General features: G+C 41.8%; 1 protein-coding gene across 5 annotated transcripts in view; it reads right to left on the bottom strand.

Annotated features, from left to right (window-relative positions):
* Positions 1–3,960: 3,960 nt before the first annotated feature.
* Positions 3,961–18,199, bottom strand: part of SART1 (spliceosome associated factor 1, recruiter of U4/U6.U5 tri-snRNP) — a 187,564-nt gene continuing 173,325 nt past the window's right edge. For all 5 annotated transcript variants that reach the window (XM_073658449.1, XM_073658450.1, XM_073658446.1 and 2 more), the window contains 19 exons: positions 17,574–17,628; positions 16,304–16,359; positions 16,078–16,204; positions 15,407–15,512; positions 14,650–14,724; positions 14,463–14,559; positions 14,221–14,366; positions 12,389–12,595; positions 12,104–12,222; positions 11,766–11,887; positions 10,806–10,924; positions 9,599–9,769; positions 8,560–8,670; positions 8,328–8,415; positions 8,078–8,168; positions 7,595–7,730; positions 7,428–7,517; positions 5,233–5,354; positions 3,961–4,279 (listed from right to left, as the gene is read on the bottom strand). In XM_073658449.1, the coding sequence (XP_073514550.1) occupies positions 4,261–4,279; positions 5,233–5,354; positions 7,428–7,517; positions 7,595–7,730; positions 8,078–8,168; positions 8,328–8,415; positions 8,560–8,670; positions 9,599–9,769; positions 10,806–10,924; positions 11,766–11,887; positions 12,104–12,222; positions 12,389–12,595; positions 14,221–14,366; positions 14,463–14,559; positions 14,650–14,724; positions 15,407–15,512; positions 16,078–16,204; positions 16,304–16,359; positions 17,574–17,628 (2,057 nt within the window). In that variant the 3' untranslated portion in view covers positions 3,961–4,260. The remainder of the gene's footprint in view (positions 4,280–5,232; positions 5,355–7,427; positions 7,518–7,594; positions 7,731–8,077; positions 8,169–8,327; positions 8,416–8,559; positions 8,671–9,598; positions 9,770–10,805; positions 10,925–11,765; positions 11,888–12,103; positions 12,223–12,388; positions 12,596–14,220; positions 14,367–14,462; positions 14,560–14,649; positions 14,725–15,406; positions 15,513–16,077; positions 16,205–16,303; positions 16,360–17,573; positions 17,629–18,199) is intronic.

Genomic DNA, 18,199 nt, shown 5'->3' with positions numbered 1-18,199 from the left:
ATCAGAAAGTGAGCAAGATACAATGTGGCGGGGGAGAACATGCATAACATTTGGGGATTGGGAGAAAATTTCCTGTTGGATATGGTCAATTTTTTCTTTGAAATAATTGGCCAGATCGTCTGCGCTGAGGTCGGTGATCGGGGCCTGTGCTGTTTGATTGAGGAGAGAATGAAACGTGTCAAAGAGTCGTTTAGGATTATTGGAAAGTGAGATGATGAGGTTGTTATGTAGGTTTGTTTGGAGAGGTGAAGCGCAGAGTTATATGTTTTCAGCATAAATTTATAATGGAGGAAATCTTCGGGCAGATTAGATTTTCTCCACAGCCTTTCAGCACACCTGGAGCACCTCTGTTTGAGGCGTGTGCCAGGGTTGTCGCCATCTATGCCGAATTCTTCTTTGTGTAGGAGGTGCGGCTTCATCCAGGGCGCATAGCATTATTTCGTTAGAATGCTTCAATGCAGAGTCGGGACATGAGAGGGAGGAGATTGGGGCCAATGAGGATTGCAACTTTTTCATAAATTTCTGGGTGTTAATGGCGCGTATATTTCTATAAGTGTGGAAAGTGGGGGGGGTCTTGAGTAGAGTCACAGTTCTTGACCGAGAATGAAAGAAGATTATGGTCAGAGAGTGGAAGGGGAGAGTTAGTAAAGTCATGTACTGAGCAAAGCCGGGAGAAGATCAGGTCCAATGTGTTCCCGTCCTCATGTGTAGGAGAATTAGCAAGCTGTGAAAGGCTGAAGGAGGAGGTTAGACTGATCACACAGGATGAAAGCTGGGTCCATCACTATGATCCTGAGACTAAAGTCCAGTCGATGCAATGAAAGCATCATGACTCACCACCTCCAAAGGCGGCACATGCCCAACCATGGGCAGGCAAGGTCATGCTCACAGTATTTTGGGACCAGCACGGAGTAGTATTGATGAATTTCCTAGCAAAGGGCACCATGATTACTGGGGCATACTATGCTTCACTGCTGTGGAAATTTCAGGAGTCCATCAAAACCAAGAGACGTGGCATGCTCACAAAAGGTATCTGCCTTCTGCAAGACAATGCACCAGTTCACAACTCACATGTTGCCCAAATGGAAGCTGCTCCTGTGGCTTTGAAATTCTACCGCATCCCCCTCGCATCATCGGACTTACGCCTCTTTCCAACAATGAAGTTATTTTTGCAGGTCAAGCATTTTCCAGATGACGAGACTCTGATTTCCGAAGTCACAACGTGGCTTTTGGAGCAACCTGCCGACTTCTACAAGCGAGGTGTTTACAGTTGCTTAAAGAGATGGGAGAAGTGTGTGTTCCTAGGTGGCATCTATGTAGAGAAGGACTAATAGTGCCAAGTCTCATTGCTCTCAGGCCACAGGAAGTGGATCAGGGGAAATCTTTACTGAATACCCCTCCTAGCTAATCAGCTTTAGTTTAGGGTCAGCGTGAGGCAGACATACCTGATCGGACGGTTTGTCTTCACTTTTTTTTTTTTTTTAAGCTCTCTTGCTTTGAGATTTTGAATACAGGGTTGAACAATCACCCTGTTACCTACAAGAAGAGAGAACAGCAAAGATCTCAAGAAGTCAAAGCAGAGGGTGCGTACCAGTAATCCTCATTCCTCCAGACACACCTGATTAACAACCCTAGTCCAGTCTCCTAGCAAACGTCTTCTGGCGTCTTCCCCTTTGGCAAGATCTTCTTTGTTCTCTCCAAATCTAGTGGTGGCTTTCAAGCAGATGCTGCCTAAAGAATGGTCAGGTCACTTCTTTTAGCAGCTTCATGGCCTTAAAAACCTGAAGCAGTTAAAGATGAAACCTAATGTATAGTATGTAGTTTTTCAGAGAACTTTTTTTCCATCTGAAAAAGACAGCGTACACATACCCCTTAGGCTATGTTCACACGTTGTGTTTTTTTGCTGCGTTTTTTTTTATCTGCAGGCAAAACCTGCTCTCCTGGCAGTAAAGAAGCTGCTTACAAAAAGGTTTTTTAGCATTTTTCAGGATCCCAAAGTTCAGCTTTGCTTTCACCATAGAAGCATGAACACAGTGAAGGACATTTGAAACCATTTTTGGAAAAAAGGCAATTTGCTCAAATTATTTAGTGGAAAAAAAAAATTTAAGTCTGAAAAAATAGAGACTATTCTGAACAAAAATGTTCATATGAGTTGATAAAAAATACACAATTAAAAATGTAACAGCAGGGTGGGAGGAGAACTGGTCAGGAATAGACATTTGCAGAGCATTGAGTTTGTAGGATACTGTTTACTTTCACACTTTGGTCAGCCCTTGAGTTATTCAGGTATTGCTCAATATCACACCTTGGTCAGCCAGTTTACTTTTTCATACATCACTAATCCAAACTGCCATCTCAGATTAGGAGACTGAGACATTATGGTTTAAGCTTGGGGAGGTGTGGGGGGGGGGGGGGGAATCACAAAAATAAATGGGTTTCACATCCTGCTGTACCTGCCTTTTTTCACTAAAAAAACTGATAGCAACGTATTTTTGCATTTACTCATTGCTTTCTATGGGGAGAAAAAAAAAAAAAGCGCAAAAATACTGCAGTTTTCCAATTAAGTCAGGGAAAAAAAACTGTGTGCATGAGAGTTCTGAAATCTCATAGCTTTTGCTGTTACTGTAAAACACACTTTCAATTTGCATAAAAATGCAACGTGTGAACATAGCCTTAGTCTCCAACAGGATAAGGTAGTCCTCCTGCCAAGTCTATTAGTTCTTTCCAAAAGTGGCCTCAACATTTCATCTCTGTGATGGCATTATGCTGCCTTAATTTTGTCTCCCCAACTCCGGGAGAAGTCCATCAATACTTTGGATGGGGTTGGCGCAGTCATTTCTTAAACTGCTACCTTCATTTTTATTATTCTGGAGGGTCCCAGGCAGCATTTGGTGCCCATCCGCAGCCATCATATCCTGGATTCATCTCTGGCACAGAATAAAGACCAAGCAGGATGAAAGGGAACGTTTAGGTCTTTTCAGGCTACGAAATATGCCATAATATATTACTAAGTTCAAAGATGTAATATTTGCAGATGTGGTGCAACCTTAAAAATGTATAAATAAAAAATAAATAAATCACCTCTTAATCATTGAATTCCGGTTTTCCATCTGGCCCTTCTACCCTCCAAGAATAACATCAGCCCCTCGCCGTGCCGTCTGCCTTTGCTACCATGTGACAGAATGGCTGGTGGGGCAGAGCTCCCTGATACCAGCGCGGTCCTGTACTAGGAGCCACCGGGGGAACAAGTTCGTCCATGACATTTCTTCCTTCCTATATATTCCCCATCACCTGTGAGTGATATTATTGAGAATTGGAAGGAGCTGCAGCGACTCTGCCACGAAGTGGAGACCCCGTAATGTTACAGAGCGGGGGGCCGAGTGCTGAGGAGCAGAGGGCAGAAAAGTCACCAACACTCTGCTGACCCCATAACTGCAGAGTTCAGACCTCCTCTGGTATCAGCACAAACACTGCGCCCCTGCCAAGAGCTTCATGGTCAAGCAGCTGCATGCAGCCTTACATCACCAAGCACAAGGCCAAGAGTTGGATGGAGTGGTGTAATAAGGCTCTTCTATTGGGTCGGTCGCGGCATTGTGATCTGTACACGAACCATATAATATACTGTTTATAAAACTCCCTGTTACTTATCTTTTAACACTCCTAATCTAGTACCACGTTTGTTTCTAACTGAGCATTTTATCTGATATGCTCCATCCTTAGCCCAGGACTAGAAGCCATCTTTAATAATGACTTACGGCTTCATGTGTGGGTCCTTCCCTTTATCAGGCCCCTATTTAAATTCTATTTGGACACAGATAAGTGATAGCTGGATGATTTTATAGATGCAGACAGAATGGACCCTTTGGATCAGAACAGGACGTCACACAAAAAAAATTACTCCAACGCATTATATGACGACAAGTTGTGTTACGTAAATCATGTAATGTATAAGATAGACAATTTTAATTGTTCCAAATTACAATTTTATTAGAGGATTTACAGACCTGATGATGAAATTTATCAAGAAAACTGGAGCATGTCTGGATTCCAGCACACCCCAATCTTACACAACCTAGTTAAAAATAAAAAAAATCCCACCAAAGTCCCAGGCTGTCGAGGATGGTCTGCATGGCTGCACATTCCTAACCAAGATGTCCTGAGCATTCATAAATCCCCACCAGCCCAGCATGCTTGAATATTGTGTGCACGGGATGATCGTTCTTCTGGTCCTTCAGTGGAATTTCAGTGATCCAGCACCACTCATTTAATAAGTGTGTTCCTAAGAGAAAGGAAAGGAGGAAAAACTAAGAAAAAGTGCACCTTTTATTGCCCCTTAGATTAACAATCGTTATCGGCAACAATGGACAGAAGCAATGCAAGTTTCCATTTCAAAACAGATTTAGGATTAGAGATGAGCGAACCGAACTTTTAAGTTGGGGGGTGGGAAACAGCGCCCGAGTGGGAAACAGCGCCCGAGTGGGAAACAGCGCGGGTCCCCATTTATTTCAATGGGGTTCGGGTTTTGGTTCAAGTTTAGGTACAGTTCTAGTACCCGAACTTCCACGGGTCCGCTCATCCCTATTTAGGATAACTAATTGTGTTTCCGCATCTGCTTTCTTCAGGAGCCCCAGCTTCATAGCAGAACTTGCAAGCTCTATAGCACTGAGTTTGCAAGTGTCTAAAAGGCTGATTGGCTGCAGAAGTGGCCGGTAGACTGGGCAACACGCTGTATACAATATTTAAAATCCCTCCCGTTCTTTGCAACTATCCATAGTATAGGGCATCACATCAGATCGGTGGGGGTCCCCAGTGATCAGCCGTTATCACCTCCATCGGCAGCTGGATGTAAACAGTGTATAAAGTGGAGCACCACAGCTTTGTACGCTGTTTAGTGGCCGCTGCAGGGTACTGTGGATCAGCTCCTATTCGATTCAATAGTAGCTGATCTGCGGTACCCGACAGTAACCATTGAGCAGTATATGGAGTTGTATTCCATACATTGTTTACTTCCAACCACCAATAGAGCTGATAATAGCTGATCACTGGGGACCCCACTAATCTGATATTGAAGACCTATACTATGGTTAGCACATCGGTATAAAAGTAGTGGTCAACCTCTTTAAAGTACATTATACAACAGTATGCAGCTGCAGTCAGAATCTTTTCTGAAGCATTGATATGAAGCATGGTTTTAGAGAAGAGCGGCGCATTAGGATTTCTTCGGTCACTCACGCTGTCATACTCTTCCCGCTTCCACTCAGCACAATGTATGGCGTCTTCTGGGCTTTCTGCTTTTCCTGTAGAAGGGCTACTGTACCAAGAGGAGTGTCACTAGAACTCATTTTTTTTAAGAGCTGATGGAAGAAAAAAAAAAAAAAAAAAATCAAGAATTTAACATTTTATATAAAATACAAAAGCAGAAACCATTTTTGTGACAGCGCCAGAGTAGCGCCATTGTCATAGCTGGCACAGGCCTAAAACAAAGGAGGGGGGAACTCAGTTTCTGCACACTTCACCAGGTGATCACGGGGTTAAACGTCTACTAACACAAGACAAGCCAGAAATACCATATTAATCTGTGAAATTTTGATATTCAGGTAGGTTACAAATGTGAATGGCCAGGCTGATTTATATATATGTGGTGTGGGGCAAAGAAGTGGACAGTTTTTCCCTGTAACTGGGGCTACTATGGGAGTCCAAAGTTCAGCAGGAAAAAAAAAATAAAAAACTGAAAATTCAGATCTTTTATAATGTTTCGTGGGACAAATTATGTAAAAAAAAAAATAAATTATTATATATATTAAATGAATATATTATCTGTGTGTGTATGTATATACAAGTGCTTCTCACTAAATTAGAATATCATCAAAAAGTTAATTTATTTCAGTTCTTCAATACAAAAAGTGAAACTCATATTATATAGAGTCATTACACACAGAGGGATCTATTTCTGTTAATGTTGATGATTATGGCTTACAGCCAATGAAAACACAAAAGTCATTATCTCAGTAAATTAGAATAATTAACAAAAAACACCTGAAAAGGCTTCCTAATCGTTTAAAAAGGTCCCTTAGTCTGTTTCAGTAGGCTCCACAATCATGGGGAAGACTGCTGACTTGACAGATGTCCAGAAGGCAGTCATTGACACACTCCACAAGGTCCCAGAGTCTGGAGGAAGAGTGGAGAGGCCACAATCCAAGCTGCTGGAGGTCTAGTGTGAAGTTTCCACCATCAGTGATGGTTTGGGGAGCCATGTCATCTGCTGGTGGAGGTCCACTGTGTTTTATCAAGACCAAAGTCAGCGCAGCCATCTACCAGGACATTTTACAGCACTTCATGCTTCCTTCTGCCGACAAGCTTTTTGGAGATGGAAATGTCATTCTCCAGCAGGACTTGGCCCCTGTCCACACTGCCAAAAGTACCAATACCTGGTTTACACACAACAGTATCACTGAGCTTGATTGGCAGCAAACTCGCCTGACCTTAACCCCATAGAGAATCTATTATAGAGAATCTATAGGGTATTGTCAAGAGGAAGATGAGAGACACCAGACCCAACAATGCAGACGAGCTGAAGGCTGCTATCAAAGCCACCTGGGCTTCCATAACCCCTCAGCAGTGCCACAGGCTGATCGCCTCCATGCCACATTGCCGCATTGATGCAGTAATTGATGCAAAAGGAGCCCGACCAAGTATTGAGGGCATTTACTGAACGTACATTTCGGATTTTAAAAACATTTTTCAAGCTGTTGTTATAAAGTATTCTAATTTACTGAGATAATGACTTTTGTGTTTTCATTGGCTATAAGCCATAATCATCAACATTAACAGAAATAAACACGTGAAATAGATCACTCTGTGTGTAATGACTCCATATAATATATGAGTTTCACTTTTTGTATTGAAGAACTGAAATAAATTAACTTTTTGATGATATTTCAATTTAGTAAGAAGCACTTGTAAGTAATATCTCATCTGGAAACAAATAAAAAGTAATAAGAAGAATCCCCATCACTAAAGATATGAAGAAAGAGCATTTTTTTATATATAAAATACATTACCTACATTAAAAAAATATATGCGCATTATACGACATGATCATAACCTGAAAAGTTCATTCAGCTAAAATAAAATTGCAATAAAAATTGATAGGTACCCCAAAACAGCCCTAAAAATAATAATAGTTCTGCATAAATCAAAGCCTAATACAGCAGCATCAGCAATAAGTTAAAAAAGTTGTAGATGCTGAAAAGCTGAGAGGCAAAATAAATAGGTCGATCACCAAGGACCTGCCAGGCCTGGTCATTACGGTGTTAAGTCATACTTATCAGGTGGACACCCTGTATCTATGTACTTCTCAGTCATTATAGGGGTCTTCTGGGGTAAAAGACTGGATTGTATTTAGATCTCAGTGTCATTGTACTCACCGCTTCCTCATCCAGTTTCTTCATGCGTCTTTCGGTCTTCATTTTACCTGAACCTTTACCGTGGAACCGATGAGACAGCTGTCTAAATGCCTGTGGCGAGAGACGTCAGAGGAGATTACAGCCCTGCAAACCATCGAGAGACGATAGACAGATTGGGCAGAGATTACCTCTTTTGGACAAAGTTTCCTCCCTGTTTCATCCACGTATTCAATTTTGACGTCAGGTCGGTAGCCATCCTTTTCTTTAAAGTCCTGGGTGAACCCTCTGTACTCTTCTCGCCTGCTGTACTTGTCATCTATTGCCCTGTTTCATATCATAGTGGCATAAAAAAACAAAAACCTTTGAGTGGTCAAAACATCAAAAAAGTGGGAAAAAAAAGAAGTATGCAGAAAAAGGCTTGATACAGAATTTACAATCGCCTTCTTGTGCTAAAAAGCTTCCCTTGCAAATATTATTAAAATGTGATACTTGATCACTGTGGCTGGAGAGTGGATGCAGCGGTCACATGATACATAATCAGAGGCACATCTGAGGACAAACTGTTCCAGTCATCTGACCGCTGCAGCCAATCATAAGCCTCAGTGAACAGATGGTTGATGAACAGGTCCACCATAGCTTTTGGACATGGAAACATCATGTGTATCACTTACATTTTGTCCTCTATGCAGTAATTGGCTGTTGGAAGTAATTTATTGGGAGCTTTAACCCGTGCAATCTTTTGTACTGTTGTTTCCAGCAAGCCTATAAAAAAGGAAAAAAAATAATAATTTACTTAAAATAGTAGAAGCTATGAATGAAAAGTTGTAAGTTTTGATAAACTTTATATTCTGAGTTTTTCTAAACGTTTTTCTATTGTAAAGCAGTGACTGTCGATCATTATTTTCCCATAGTAAATGATACCTTTGTTCTGACAAAGATGTAACGCAGCAGCCAGGCCCCTGTTCACAATCGGTTCCTCATCCAAAATGGTGGTTGAAGACGCAGAATACTGATAACACAGAAAGAAATCATTGGGTTATGCAATAAAGAAAAATATACACAGTCAGCTTTAGTTATAGAACTTTCCAAAATAGACAATTATAGTGATAAAAAACAAACAATGGAAATGTGACAACTGTAAAAGCGCCCTCACATCTTGTTGGTTTTTCTCCTCGTCGAGGTTCACCATGCTCCAACCAATGTTTTCTTCGCCATCAGAGTCACCGTGTTCATTCTCAGACTCCGCTTTATCCTTCTCAAAATCCTAAGAAACATGACGAAAGTGTGAATTAGTCCTTGATCACGACTCGTGTAAATGGATTCCGTTTCACGTTTTAGCCAATAAAAGGTGATAAAGCGACGCTCCTGCCTAAGTTTACCCGGCCCGCTGCCTAAATCTCATAAGTCGTAAAGGGTTAATCCCATCTCTACTTTCCTGCCAATGCACCAGGTCCCGTATGTCCCACGTCAGGGATACACTCTCCAAATAATGTTACCATACAGTTTAAAATATAAACAGCGGATGAATAAGTATTGAACACATCACCAATTTTCTAAGTAAATCTATTTCTAAAGGTGCTATTGACATGAAATTCTCACCAGATGTCGATAACAACCCATCCAATCCACACAGGCAAAGAAATCACCATAGAGGTCTATAAATTAAGTTATGTGTAACTTAACGACAGGCAGCATTAATCAGAGACTGACTGTGTTATCGTATGTTTTACTCCAAAATGCTGCGGTCAGCTGAAACCGATGCAACTCAGATGACTAGTCCAGAGGCCGGTCCCTGACGGCTTCTCCCCGCCCCGTTCCCTTTGACTGACAGGTCTCTTTTTATACATACACACATTAGGGGAAGACCTGTTAGATTAAGAGAGCGGGGAAGGGCGATGCCACTACAAGGGACCGGCCTCTTCGATTAGTCATCTGAGTCGCAAAGTCCCTAGTGTAAAACATACATGTCTGCAATCAAACGGCCAGTGTCTGGTTCCTGCCTGTAGTGCGAGCTGCATGAATCTGCTGTCAGGTTCCTTTTAACAGATCTGCATTTAAACTGAATAGCTAATAGCTGATCAACATGTTATCAATAGGACCCCATCAATCCTGAAAGAGGGGGCTCTGAAGTGCCCCCATTCTAACTAAGCAATGGCCACATTTGTATAAGTCCCGGGAAATCGGTCAGGTACCATTAAATCCTCTTGATCTTCCCTGTTCCCCGCTAAACCGTAGGTTGGGATCTCCCCAAGAGTTCTGCAGAATTCAGAAGTTGCATTAAATACGATGGAGCCTTTCTTATCATCGTCTTCGTCGTCATCTTGGCTTTTCTGGTAGTTAAGCTTTTTCACCATTGCAGCAATCTTAAAGAGAGAACAAAAGCGGATCAGAGTTTAATTGCGTTTTACAAGTGTAAAATTTCCAAACCATATAATGCGGAAACTTTTTTTTTTTTTTTTTAAGTCTGATTTATCCAGAATGATTTCTCTTCAATATAGCTCATTTATACCCAGAGCAATTCTCACTACCTGAATTAAAAGGATTATTTCCATTTTAGCAAGTTATCAATTTATCCACAGGATAAGTCATAAATTGATTATCTCTGGGAACTGGTTGCTGGGACCCCCACAGGCTCTAAAGTGTCCCATTAGAATGAATTGGTGGCTGTTTGTACAGTGCTTGGTTATCTCCTTCAGTCCCATAAGCAATGATCATTTCAGCGATTTATTCTTGGAATAAGCGGGGGGGTTGCGGCAGTCAGACTTTCCCAGTGAATAACAGTCAATAGGTGATAAATTGCAAAAAGGTAGAAATAACCTTAAAATGTGCCTGTTAATAATGATTGATTCACTGTCCCCACCAAGAATCACAAGTGCCCCCTGTTGTGCAATGGTTCAGGAAGAGCCCAGTTTCCCTCCCTGGAGTCACACATTGATGCAGTTAGTGACATTCTTGAATCAATCTATTTGGAATAATTCATTTCTGCCAATCACCACTTGTTATATGTACTTATGTAGCTGAGGGTGGCTTCACACATCCACACTACAGACCGTGGATCTCTTGACCAGAACCGACAGCCTCATGTATACAAGACTGATAGTTTAGGTGCGGAGACCTGTGGTCAATCCGTGGTCTGCCTCCAACGTGACACTAAGCTAAACTGAATAGCTTGATGTCGACAGGTCAGCTGTACCTTGTTGGAATGGGGCCGACATTCTTAAGATGTATTCTTAGTGTTAGCCTCCAGGTGGCAGCATATTTCCCAAGGTGTCCTGTGTCCCCCAATGAAGTGTCCAAGAAATAAAATCTATTACTTCTTATCCCAAATATCTCACCAGCATTCAGTAATTCTGGTAGCCAGGATGGTCTTATTCTTCTATATTCAATCAGCACACTCACCTTTTCACTACTGTCCTTCTGCTGCTGAATTTGTTTCAGTCGTCTACTTTTTTCAAGCTGTTTGTGTAACTCCGTTTCCAAATCATCTTCCTCTACAACACCCGGAGAGCCGGGACCCTCTGATGTAACCGAAGCAATGAAAAAGCAGAGAAGTGAATAAGGAAATTACTATTATCCTATATAAAAGAGATAGAGTAGCATTCAAACATGAAGGAGGAAATAAGAGTTACTGTATTTTGCGGATTAAAAGACACATCCCAAATATTTTTTTTTTAAATAAAATAGTTGTGCGCCTTATATTTCGTTTTTACCTGGGGGGATGGCGGTGGAGCGGGGTCATAGGAGGCAGGGTTGCTGCTTCAGGAGTGCGGTGATGCTGCGGTACCTGGGCGCTCATTAGATGTCGGTGCCGGTGAGTGGAGGTCCCCTTTCCCATTTTGTTCCCTGCAGTGGGCTTCGGGAAAATGGCCGCTAGATTGAGAACTCAGGAGACGAGATCTCAATATGCACAGCCTTCAACTGCCATTTTCCCGAAGCACACTGCAGGGCTATATACAGGAAAGGGGACCTTCGCTCACCGGTGCCGACATCCAACGAGCGCCCAGGTACCGCAGAATCACCGCATTCCTGCTGCCGCCTGCCTCCTGTGACACCGCTCCACCGCTGCCGACACCCCCAGTAAGCTCACTTCGGATTATAAGAAGCACCCCCACTTTCCTCCAAAATTTGGAGGAAAAAAAGTGCATCTTCTAATCCGAAAAATACAAGGTCCTGTGTCCCCGAATGAGGCGACAGAGTAAATACGTTAAATACTTCTTTTTTTGTGCATATAGGATATAATGCTATTGAATGAGCAAATCTCTCAATCTATGGTTTCTCTATAACAGCAAAAAAATACAAGAACGCTTAAAATAACAAGATGATGAAATCAATGCCTGCCATATTGAGCGGCTTTCTAACCTTCGTCACTAATGTCCATACTCTCCACACGCACATCATCAGACTGAGGCACGGCGGCTTTTAACTCCACGTCCTGCCCTTCGTCTTCTGCGGCAACGCGCTTACGGCCCCGTCCACGAGTCCTAAAAAAGAAAACATTAGACCTGTATAGCTTTCCTGTTGATAAATCAAAATATCCAAACTAATGCGAAATGATGGACACATCAGGGAACTAGAGGAGGATTTTACATCCCCATATAAAATGGGAAATAAAAAGTGTAAATGTTAATACTCTGGCAATATAGATTCAGTGCTTCCTTTAAAATGTGGGTATAAGGAGTAATATAAGGACTTCTTACCTCGAACCAAAGTCACTTTTGCGGGTATCAGGTTTTATGAGCAACAGGTCATCTCTCAGAGAAGACTTCGCTTTCTTCCGGATCTTTTTCACACGTATCTTTGTTTTCTTGAATGACACCTTTCATTGACCAGAAACAAACATTTCCAGAGATGAAAAAGATTCAATTGCATGAACCAATATTTTCCAAACTTGTGTCGGAGTGACCTAACCTCTCAAATCAAAGCAAAAATTGAAACCATTGTAAGGAAATCCCAATCTGCACCCAGGTCACAGTATCGCTTACCATTTCCTCTGACGTGTAGTACTCAGATGCAAGCCTCAGGGCAGGAACGTCTAGAGATTGTGCCTGGTTGTGCAGGGTTTGACGGATATTCTGCAGTTCTTTCTCCCAGGATCCATCGGCTGTGCCACCACTTTCCAAGCGGAAAGATTTCTTCTTTTCCCCTTCTATCTCCTCATCATACTTGGAAAGTACAGACTTGTGTCGGAACTAAATGAAAGAAGATAACCGCCGGTCAGTCCATGCTTGCGGTCCGATCTCTGTCTGATTGTGCCCTTATATCAGTTTTGGGAACCCCCACTTACTATTAAGTAATAGTATGTAACAGACCGTAAAGGAGTTTAAACCACTAGCATAAGCCCCCGTCTCACATAGCGAGATCGCTGCTGTGTCACGGTTTTGGTGACGCAACAGCGACCTCACCAGCGATGTCGCTATGTGTGACACTTTGCAGCGATCAGGCCCCTGCTGTGAGGTCGCTGATCGCTGCAAAGTGTCCTGGACCATTTTTTGGTCGTTGCCCTCCCGCTGGTCAGCACACATTGCTGTGTGTGACCAGCGGGAGCAGCGATCAGGCTGGTAACCATGATAAACATCGGGTTACTAGGGGCACACGCGCACTTAGTAACCCGCTGTTTATCATGGTTACGAGCCTGCTAAAGTGAGCGGTAACCTCCCGCTCACCGTAGCAGAGTGGTAACCATGATAAAAAACGGATTGCTAGGTGCGCGTGTGCCCCTAGTAACCCGATGTTTATCATGGTTACCAGCCTGCTCCTGCTTCAGCAGGCTGGTAACCAGGAGCAGGACATCGTGGAAAGATTCTTTCCACGATGTCGCTGCTCCCCTGATCGTTGGTGAGCCTGCCTGTTTGACAACTCACCAGCGAGCACATAGCGACGCAGCAACGATCCCTGACAGGTCATATCGTTGTTGGGATCGTTGCAGCGTCACTAAGTGTGACGGGGCCTTAACACTAGAGAAGACAGATAAAGGATTCAGAAGGACCTAGATAAGCTTGAACAATGGGCAGCGACTAATAGAAAGGTATTTAAAGGGAGAAATGCAAGATTCTACATCTGGGCAAGAAAAACGTAAATTACATCTACAGAATGGGAGAAATAGAACTAAGCAACAGCACGTGTGAAAAAGACTTGGTTATACTAATAGATCAAAGACTGCACATGAGTCAACAGTGTGATGCAGCAGCAGAAAAAGGCAAACACAGTTGTGGGATGTATTAAGAGAAGCATAGAGTCTAGATCACGTGAAGTAATTATCCCCCTCCACTTATCCTTGGTCAGACCTCATCTGGAATACCGTGTCCAATTCTGGGCACCACATTTTAAAAAAGACATTGAAAAACTGGAGCAAGTTCTGAGAAGAGCGACCAGAATGGTGAGTGGATGGCAAACTATGTCCTACAAGGAACGGTTAAAGGATCTGGAAATGTTAGAAGACTAAGAGGAGACTTAATAGCTGTCTATAAATATCTGAAGGGCTGTCACACTGTAGAGGAATCATCCTTATTCTCATTTGCACATGGAAACACTAGAAGCAATGGGATGAAACTGAAAGGGAGAAGATGCAGATTAGATATTAGAAAAAACTTTGACAGTGAGGATGATCAATGAGTGGCACAGGAGGCCACGAGAGGTGGCGAGTTCTCTTTTAATGGAAGTCTTCAAACAGAGGCCGGACAGACATCTGTCTAAGATGGTTTAGTGAATCCTGCACTGAGCAGAGGGTTGGATGGGATGACCCTGGAGGTCCCCACCAACTCTGACATTCTATGAATAAAAATCAATAAAATATGAAAGGTTTATACACACTCACCATAACCATGTCATCGACAGACTCCTCTTCCTCGTATGGTTTATAATCGGGCCTTTTTTTCTTAAGCTCCACGTTTTTGTCTGCTTTTTCTTTGTCGATCATATTTACATTTACTAAGACATCTGAATCGTCTTCATCAAGAACGCCTTTGTTACAAAAGAAAAAAGAAATGAAAAGAAAATACAAAAGTAAAGACCCAAATAACACTTTTCACATTACTACTTGAGCACTGTTCTAACTACCTTTGTCTTTGAGAGTCAGTATTACAGTCCGTCCTTCTGTAAAAGATTCCAGGTTGTGCTCCACCGTCAGCCCTTGTAAATCCTGAGAGGAGTAATTCTATAAAGGGTAAACGTCAAAAGATCATTGATTACATCCATGTAATTTGGGTAAAGTTCGTTGCTTTATTACGGAGACAGCACAACTAACCTTCTTTTGACCAAATTCCTCCTCTACAAGATTGGACACCCCGAATTCTTCATCCATTTCTGCCAAGAGTTTTGCCTGTTAGGAAAAAAAACTCCGACATTAATGGTCTACCAAACAATAATAGAATGAAAGGAGCATAACTACAGATGTTTATGGCATGTGTCAGATGTCTGGCTGTTACTCCCATGCACTTCAATGGACAGAGACAAATCCGTGATGGGACAACTCTCCTCTTTGCCTCCTGCTTTATATGATCACCACCATTTGCTAAGGATTGCTGACATGAATTAAGTATTGTCTGAAGTAAAGTACTGAGAGACACTAGGATGCAGGGGTAATCTGAGATCCACATTGTGTGAGTATGACTTCTGGGTACTCCTTAGCATCTTTAAAAAGGTACCTATCGTTATATATATTTTTTTATTTCATATCTAGTGACTACCTAGCCTAAGCAGATGAGTAGGGGATTGATCAAAGAAATGCTCTGCAGCGTGCTGTTCAGGAGGCAGAAGTGCCGAGCTCCTAAAGAGTGATGAACGGGCTTATTAGAAAATCTGTGCGCCCGTACTCCACTCTATGTACAGGATCACAGTCTATCAAGACCATTAACCGCTCTGTGCAAGGGCTCATACAGTAACTCGGAGCACTATGGGGAAATCCCAGAACCCAGACCCCACGATCTGCTGCACATTAGGAAGGGAATAGATATTACATAAGATATAAAATGATGGGAATCCTTTAAAGTGGCAATACTCACCCTTTTTTCGGCTTTATCTTTCTCGACTTGAAGCTTCCGACTCCGTTCAATCCAAGCAGCTGTGTCGTCTAACCATAACTCATCCTCCCCCAGTGATTTTATCTTTCTGTAAATGGAAAAGAAAAAATAAGCAGAGATGAGTAAGAAAAGTGTTGACAGTATAGTATAATTTAAAGAGGTTGTCCATTACTTTTACATTGATGACCTATCCTTTGTATAGGTCATCAATGTCTGATTGGCCGAGGTCCAACACCCGGCACTGCCACCGATCAGCTGTTACTCACTTGTGAACTGCTCCGTCTTCTGATAGTTGCCGCTGCAGGGTACTACAAAACCTCCTCCTATTGATTTGAATAGAAGGTGGATGTGTAGTACCCAGCCTTGCCACTAACAGAAGATGGAGCAGCTCGGTAAGTGAGTATTTCTGGCCGCCGCCGCCACCAATAACAGCAGATCGGCGGGGGTGTCAGGTGTCGGACCCTAACCGATCAAACATTGATGACCTATCCTAAGGGTAGGTCATCAATGGAAAAGTAGTGGACAAGCTCTTTAATTCAAGGGATATTTGCATTCATTACTGTCTCCGACCGATCAGCAATTTTTATTGAAAGTAAGTTTCAGAACAGATATAAAGAGTGCAGATTCTCAGACTATCTGGGCTGATTTCTTACCCCAGCTTCTGGTTCAGCATTCTCTTCTCTTTAGCGGCTGCAAGTTTTTCTCGAAGCTCCTGCTGTTGCCTTAGAATTAGTGGGTTAATGACAGCGGCTGCGACTGGGTCTTCTTTAGTGCCGCTCTCTGCAAAACCAAAAATAGGGTTACATAGGGTAACGGTAAGCTGGGTTTATAGCAAACACTTTCCAAAAAAAGTGATTCATAGAGAGATAATGTATGTACCAGTTTTAGCTGTACTCAGCTCCAGAGGTTTTAATCCAAGTTTAGCGCGAAGTTTACTAAAATATAAGAAGAAAAAAAATGAGTCATCCGCTCTGCATCACAAGAATGATTTTCTGCAGCATTCAACATCCTAACAAACATCCTAACAAATTTTTTTTATTTTAATCTCGATTTTTTTCTTTTTGCTAAACTTCGGATCACCAATGTACAGTTTTTTTTTTTTTTTAACCATTTTTCTTTGTTTTTGCTTTCTTGAAACACTGACCTGCAGCATCTAAAAGGTTAAGGGTCATTATAACCTTTGGCTAGAACATATCGCACTGTGTAAGAACCACTGTATTGGAAAGGGTTAATTTAATGGCCCAGTTTGATTCTACCCCTTTATCATTCCTAAAGGTGTTGTCTCAAGTTATTAAATGTGCAAAGTGCTTATTTAAAGGCAATCTGTCAGTAGGATCAGATTGCCTTTAAGCCGTCTATATGGACATGTAGGTCATAGGAAGCTGAATAAAACGATACCTGGATATCTGCAATCCGATATCTTATTCCTGAGAAATTCACATATTTTTTTAAAAAAATATGTAAATGAGCTGTTAAGATCTATGGGCCGGACATAGATCTCCCTGAGAATCGGCCTCCAGAGCTTCTTTCATGAAAGGCGGCGTTACCAGTGAGACATGTAATGACTGACAGTCTGGTCTCCTGATCTACATGTCTCACACTGGTAACGCCTCCTTTTAAATAAGCTCTGGAGGCAGATTCTCAGGGAGATCCATGTCCGGTTACATCTAATAAGGGCTGATTCATGAAGACAAAACCTATCTTAATTAAAGCTGGCTCCGCCAACACCCCATCATTGTGTGTCTCACTTCCCTAACGCCGGTAATCAGCTTTTTAAAAAAAATGGATGCTTCCTTTGGAATCATTATTGTAGAAGCATTTAAAGGGGGTCCATCGCCCCCAAACTGAAAATTCAGCTACTTAGTTATCTATATGGGGGATGTAGCCCCTATAAAAATGAACGCAGTGACATACATTTTAGTGGTGTAGTTGCAGAAAAATTTCAATTTTTATCCAAATGAGGGCGCTTCGGTGCAGCATCGGCGAGGCCAATATCTTGATGAGCCATTACGTCCTCCGATTTGCATATCTAGCATCGCCCCTGAGCTTGATTGACAGCACTTGCATTTTCACAGCGAGGGCTCCCCTAAACTCAAATCCCTCTTCCTTCTCACGATTGTATAAAATAAAGCTGAACCCGTAAACTTACTTGGTTTCCTCAATGCTCAATGATGAATCTCCGCCTGAAGACTTTGGAGCGACACCTGTACATTAAATGATAGGTAGTCAATTTCTCGCTTATTACTAAAAGCTAGTGCAAGATATGGTCCCAGCGTAATACACGAAATTAACCCCTTCATGACATTCATTTTTGCCTCTTCTTCTCCCTAGAAGCAGAACTTCATTGCATCATAAAGTGTTTTTTTCCCCGCTGCATTGTAAGTGCGGAGAAATCATTAAAAAAAAAAAAAAAAAAAAAAAAAAAGGACACGCAGTTGCATCATTGTTTTTTGGGTTTTAATTTCATGCCGCTGACTGTACAGTAAAAATAACCTGACAGTATAATTATTCAGGTCAGTACGATTGGAGCAATAACAAACTTGGAGGTTTTTTTTGGTTGTGAAAGAAAATTAAGAAAAAAAAAATGTTTTCAATTTCTTTAATAACTTTTTATTTACCCATCAATGGAGATGTGTGAGGGCTTGATTTTTGCATGATGAGTCAATGGTTTTATTTATAATAATTTGGGGTATATAAGACATTTTTGATCAACGTTTGTAAAGTAAAAAAAATAAAAAAAAAAAAAATCACAATAAAATATTAGCATTTTGATAG

Source organism: Phyllobates terribilis, unplaced genomic scaffold, assembly GCF_046119375.1.
Source record: "Phyllobates terribilis strain yellow unplaced genomic scaffold, ASM4611937v1 Scaffold_13__5_contigs__length_258822181, whole genome shotgun sequence".
Classification (NCBI taxonomy): Eukaryota; Metazoa; Chordata; class Amphibia; order Anura; family Dendrobatidae; genus Phyllobates; species Phyllobates terribilis.
The sequence above is the reverse complement of the archived record's forward strand: the minus strand, read 5'-3'. Positions and strand labels throughout refer to the sequence as shown.